Source organism: Aplysia californica, unplaced genomic scaffold, assembly GCF_000002075.1.
Source record: "Aplysia californica isolate F4 #8 unplaced genomic scaffold, AplCal3.0 scaffold00423, whole genome shotgun sequence".
Classification (NCBI taxonomy): Eukaryota; Metazoa; Mollusca; class Gastropoda; order Aplysiida; family Aplysiidae; genus Aplysia; species Aplysia californica.
In genome coordinates this window covers 537106-543398 of record NW_004797693.1, presented here as the reverse complement: position 1 = coordinate 543398, position 6293 = coordinate 537106, and the positions used below count along the sequence as shown (strand labels likewise).

Genomic DNA, 6293 nt, shown 5'->3' with positions numbered 1-6293 from the left:
CCCCCCCATCCTCTTATTATTCTTCCACCTCTTCCTCCCTCTTGTGTGTCCTTTACTTGGACCACATTAACTTTTTTCAGCTTGAATGTAAGGTTCCGTCGGAAAAAGTCACTCATGTCTTCTATTTTGTTTTTGCCAGGAGGAGATCGGTATGTGCCGGGCAGAGACGACATGGACACATCCGGAGCCACACCAGCCGGGTCTGATCCTTTCACTGGTGGTGGTAGATATGTACCAGGTATATTAAGGTTATATGGAACAACTAATGCAAACTTTACATTGTTTATTTATGTGTCATACTCTCATGGAATCAGGGGCTCATCAATTTTTGGGCATGTGGTTATAGGTATCATTTTAAAGCTTTTTCATCTGTCTGTCTGTCAATGAAAAAATGCTGGTCTATCTTGAATAGAACATCGCCTCAGAACTATTTTGTCCAAACAGCACTTAACTGTAAACTGCGCTTTGAACAAAATAGTTTTAAGGTGAAGAGAAGTCGAGATACTTGTGATTGAAGGAGGTGGGGGTCATCTGGTTTCAGAGAAAAAAATTGGTGAGAAAATGGCCCACAAAGTTTTGTCTTGGTCTTCAAGCAACATTTTTTCGGGGTAAAATCCACACAGAAATGTGTTATTAAATGGACATCAAAGGTGTTGAGCTGAAAAACTAAAGTTAGCTAAAAATTGTAGAAGAGGTGGAAAAAAGGCTGATATTTTTTCTTTTTATTGATTTTGACAAGCGCCTGATTTCACCACCCTGCAACACATATTTGCCTGTGACATGGTCTACAACTAAGAGTTATTTTCAGTAGGGTGTGACCTCTGACATGACTATGGTTAGGGGGCTTTGAAGATTATAGGTGGGGGAAATGAAGACGAATGGTAAACATACATAATTACGCAATCTTAGAAAAGATCTGAAAACCATTTGATAGCAGTTGGACAGTCCCATTTAGAAAAAAAAATTCTAGAGGCAAAGAGGGACGTGGTCATTTGCACAGGTGGTTGTCTAAGATAGTTGGCTGATCTTTAGAGCAGGTTCGACTGTACCGTACCATGTGTACACATTCTTTGCATCTGTGGCACTATTCTTTCTCTCTTTCTTCTTTTTCTCCTCCTCCTCCTATTTTTTTTCTTCTTGTTCTTGTTCTTCTTGTTCTTGTTCTTGTTCTTGTTCTTCTTTTTCTTCTTCTTCTTCTTCTTCTTCTTCTTCTTCTCCTCCTCCTCCTTCTCCTCCTCCTCCTCCTCCTCCTCCTCCTCCTCCTCCTCCTCCTCCTCCTCCTCCTCCTCCTCCTCCTCCTCCTCCTCCTCCTCCTTTTTCTTCCTTTCTCTTCTTCTTCTTCCTCCTCCTCCTCCTCCTCCTTTACTTTGCAAACTGAAGTTGTGTCATCTGTGGTTTTGATGAACCTTTCTCTTCTCTGTGCAGGTGAAGAGAGCACTGGATCTGGTAACACTCACTTCCCCATCAAGACTTGCCTGTTCTTTGACACTGCCAGTCCCATTGAACAAATCTTAGGTGGGTTTTTGTTTCTTTGTGTTGTGTTTTTCCCTTTCACATATGTGCTTGGCCCTTTAGCTATTCCAGTCCTTTTTCTTATTTTTGTTTGCCCCTGTTAGTTAAGGACAGAATAGTAGTTGTTTGCTGTTTTTTATTTCTCTTAAATCTCTTTACCTGCCTACTGAAGCTAGCATGGTCTATACATGGTCTATGTTAAGTCTTTCTGTTCCTTGAATCAGTTTATTGTTAATGCCTTTACATTATAGAAGAGAAAGACTTAAGTTTGTGATAATGTTGATGTTTGGTTTGTTCTTTCATTGTGTCCTTGCTTTGTACAGGGAAGCTGAAAGAGTTCAACAAGTCTGTTGATGACAACTTGCATGTGCCTGAGGAGTCTCTGGATGAACTGGGCAGTTTGCTCACTGGACATCCGCGTGGGGACAGCATCAAGACATTAGACCAGCTCATTACGTGGCCTCATGGTGAGTTGGTCCTGCTCTTGTCTTTTTATGTCCCAAAGCACAATCCCTGACCTGTGAGAGCACCACACTGTGCGACATGCTTTGTTTCATTTTGATGGTGATAAGCTCGAACTGGGTAACGAGTTTTAAAAACTTTATTGAATGAGTGAAGACACAAAATGTAGACTATAATACTTTAATACTATATGTATACATAGGGGCACATTCCTCTACATTCCCCAGTGGGTTGACAGATGTCTTTGACATGGGGTTGGCTCTTTCTTTTTGCATGCAGGAGATGTGAATTTATTTCTCGCTTTGAAAAATCATTTAAAATAAGTATCATAACCTTTTGGCTGGGATATTGTATCCCATTCATTTGTGGTTCACCCTGACAGGCAGGGTTAAAACTGCCCAGTTCCTAAATGATCTGAATTGTTGTTGTCAAACATTTATAGTTGTTCAGTTTATAGGTTGCTTACAAATCAGTTGCTAGATGTAAGACTCATATAACGGCCGTTCTGCAATTCATCATTTGTCTAAATTTTGCACCCAGTCATCAAAATGCAGAACTTTCTTTTTCATGTCAAATTCATGGGCAGGGCACATAGACATTGGGTTACATATGTTTATAAGCCTTATACAAAGCATTATTCTGAACCACCTTTCTATTTATCTCTTACAGAAGTGGTGTTCCCCGCCTTGGACATTCTACGCATGGCCATTAAGGAGCACGAGGTCTGCCGCCTTTTCTGTAGCCGCCCCAGTGTCATCGACCTTATGTGCCAGCACGCCTCACAGGGCAACAACAACGCCTGCCGCATGCTCTCCTTGCGCACCCTGACCAACCTCTTCCGCCACCCTGAGGGTACCGAGCTCAATATAAGCCGCATCGACTCGGTCCTCCAAGTTGCAATCAACGGAAGGGACATGACCACCAAGAAAGGGCAGATCGCTGTGGCCACTCTAATCCTCAACTTCTGTGTCAAACTGGCAGCTTCAGATGACCTAGAGAACAAGTCCAAATGTTTGCAGGCAGCTGGTGAGGTGCTAGGCTCCAATTTTGACCCGGAGGCTGTATATCGCCTTCTGGTCGGGGTTGGAACCCTGGTGGGTCAGGATGATGGCTGCAAGGCACTGGCCCAGTCTATCGACCTGCCTGAGCTGATTGCAAAACTAAACACGTCAGAATCCGGCAAGTTGACGGAATGCTCCAAATTGGTGTCAAGCTCGTTCAACAGTTGATCTTTTCCCATTTTTTCACTTTAGAAGTTTTTGTTTTGAGGTTTAGTCGGAACTAACCACTATGTGGTAGATCTCTCTGCTGTAGGTAGTCTTGCAAAAAGTTTCCTTTTCCAGGTTGTTTTTTTTTTAAGTTTACAAAAATATAAGCAATATTTCTTTGCAAATTTGTTTTCAAGCCAATTGGGAAATATTTAATCAAAGAGTATAGTGGCTCCCTGATAGTGTTTTTCCAATGTTAAACTTTAGTCCAGCGTAACCCTTTTGCATTGCGCCTTACCTGTCAAGGGTTCTCCCTCTGTAAGTAATGCTGTGTGCTCAAACTTCCCAGAAAAGATATTATTTTAGGGTAAATTGAAAAGTTAATAAAAAAAAAAAAATCAAACAGTTGCTGACAGATTGATTTATACTTTGGTCAATTATAGCATGTCTATTTGTGACAGTAGACTCTTTGCAAAAAGGTTAGCTTTATAAGAAACATGCTCATGAGTCTAAAACCCCAAAAGGTAAATCTATCAACATATAAAGCAGTAAAAGACTATTAATGCACTGTTTGTCATTTACGACGAGTGAGAAGCAGAAGAATGATAAAGAAAGAAGACCTGTTGTTTGTCCACTGAATTCTTCAGTCTGGACTTACTATTTACTTTAGAGCAGCGTTGCCACCTTGCAACGTGCATGCAGATACATAGCATTGTGCTGATGACTGCACACAAGATCCGTGTGGCGTGACGTAATAGGTGGTGAGAATGGCCACAAATGTAGTGTGGGGTGTTGTTGGAAAAGATTTATAAATTGGAGGGAGATCAATCGAGGGAGTAGGACTTAGGTTGAAGTTGTAAATCCTACAGTGAACTAGGCATGGTGTTTTTTACAATTCTTTGCTCTTGGGAACAGAATGTTGCAGAATTGGTCTATTTTGAATTGCGTTCTGTTCTGCATCTGGTTTCCAGGAAGCGAGTTTTTACAGAAGCGAAAATTTGTAATTTTGATAGTATAAGTTGATACGGCTGACATTTTCCTATGATAAAATACATTGGGCTTTTGTTGTTTGGATATAATCTCTGGCTACCAGCACGGATGATTGTTTTGAATGTGTGATTTCTTTTGTTGGTGTGGTCAGATTTACACTGTAGAGGACCTGATGAAGGAAAATGACATGCTTAAGTGTGTTTTTTCCCCCCTTAGTCTCTTTATATCAGTATGGTTGACTTGTTGATTTGATTCTTTGTTGTCTTTTTTTGTTGTTCTGTGTTGAAGGAGTAAATAGGAGTGTCTGAAGTATTGATAAATTCTTTTTTTTAAAAAGGACTTTTTACACCCATTTTCAGTAGGATGTTCCGTTTGTTTGTGTGAGGTCACATAATCTTTATTAAATTTATTCATCTTTTTGTTGAGGGAATAAATTGAAAGGACTTCCCCCTTCCCCCTTTCTCCTTTTCAAAAACCATGTGAGAGACTTTGGCTGTGGTGAAAGATTATTTAAAACAGAACTTTTATTTGTCATTTTTCTTTTGTTTTCTGTGCATGACATTTGTTTTCAAACCTGACAGTCCCTTAGTGTTCGTTTTCCAACAAGTTTGCATTTCCGCAATCTGTGTCCATCCGTCTTTGTCTTAGCACAAAATGACTGCGCCTTGTCAACATGCAATTAGTTCTACCCAAAGCAATTTATTTCTCATTTCTCGCATTTTCATCGGCTGTTGTTCTTTTTTGAGTAATTTCTCATGATGATCACGTTTTTGGAGGCTGGCGTGGTATGGTGTGGTATGGATAGTCATAGTATTTTCAATGTGTTTGCGAGCTTAAAGAAATGATTATCGTCTCCTCAGTGTTTGGTGTGGTGTAAGACTACTCTTTTTGGTTTGTAATGTTTATTTAGAAAAGAAAAAAAGCTGGATGTCAGCATTGTCTTGTTTCTTTTGTTTTTCTTTCTTTCTTGTTTATAATGTGTGTACTCCACCACAGCAATACTTTGCAGTTTTATTTCTGTTGGTATTATGCTAGGCTATGGTTTGGATGACCTTGGTTTGAACCCCTGATTAGAGCATTCTTGAGCTTGAATTGTTTTGTGAGTCTTTATGGCTCTTCTTCCGCTTTGCGCAGCCCTATTGGAGATGATGGATGTTTGAGTTAAAGTCGGGAGGTCCTGCCTTTTAAACAACTTTACAATATTGAAAGGGGAGTTACGCGCCTTTCGTATTATGCAATACTTTTGCTCTGCCCTAATGAATAGTGGAAACATTGTTATGATGTATTTCTGTTATTTAGAAAATTGTGATTCCGCGCTGTTCGGAAGGGAATTATACAAACAAAAAACAAAAAGGGAGTCAGGATAAAAAAAAAAGACAGAAAAAGATGTAGCCACACTAAAATACTTGATAGAGAGAATAGCATCTTTTTTCTCGGTACCTATAAAAAGTTGTAACAGTTGCTTCCCTCTTTTCCTTCGGGCTCTCTCTTGTGCGAACTTGTGAGTTGAAGATTGTTACAGTTTATTTTTAATTTCTTTCATATTGTGCCATCACATCGTATGTTTATCTCATGGGTACCTTAAGAAGAGAATACTAAAGTGGTGATCTTCAGTTACATTCACAGGTATAAAAGCCATCAGTCACAGTTGAATGTGTTTACTTTGGAGCCTGATGTGTGCGCTCATTGTATGTTTTTCTCAGGTCATGTTTGTTTATGAGAAGGTTTAAATCTTTTATAGTGAGTATGGTCTAAAATTGACGTAAGGTTTTATATTATATGTACAATCATCAGTCAAGCTTAAAGTCTTGTCCATATAATATACAGTGGTCTATGTGTAAAATGAGCGGTAGTAAATGATATTTAGGTATGGAGATCCCATTTTTTGGGGTATCCCTTTAATACATGTATGGAAAAAAGATGGAGAACTGATGAGGCATTTCTTTCTTTTTGCTCATTTTTTCCCCCAAACTCTTTTGTTTTATCCTGAGCATAGATGGCTGTATACTGCCTTGCCTGTTTTTCAGATGGATGAATTGAGATGTTCACTGTTGATTAGTATTTTGCCAAGTGTTTCTATTGACTGGATATTGCTTCCCTGGTGCTTTCTGTGGTCTTGGT

The 6293-nt window shown here is 39.5% G+C and overlaps 1 protein-coding gene across 1 annotated transcript in view; it reads left to right on the top strand.

The window, feature by feature from the left end:
- Positions 1–6293, top strand: part of LOC101863529 (phospholipase A-2-activating protein) — a 22810-nt gene that overhangs the window by 15286 nt on the left and 1231 nt on the right. The window contains exons 10-13 of the mRNA XM_005104524.3: positions 140–238; positions 1426–1515; positions 1836–1979; positions 2644–6293. The exon at positions 2644–6293 is cut by the window's right edge and continues 1231 nt beyond it. Of these exons, the coding sequence (XP_005104581.1) occupies positions 140–238; positions 1426–1515; positions 1836–1979; positions 2644–3203 (893 nt within the window). The 3' untranslated portion in view covers positions 3204–6293. The remainder of the gene's footprint in view (positions 1–139; positions 239–1425; positions 1516–1835; positions 1980–2643) is intronic.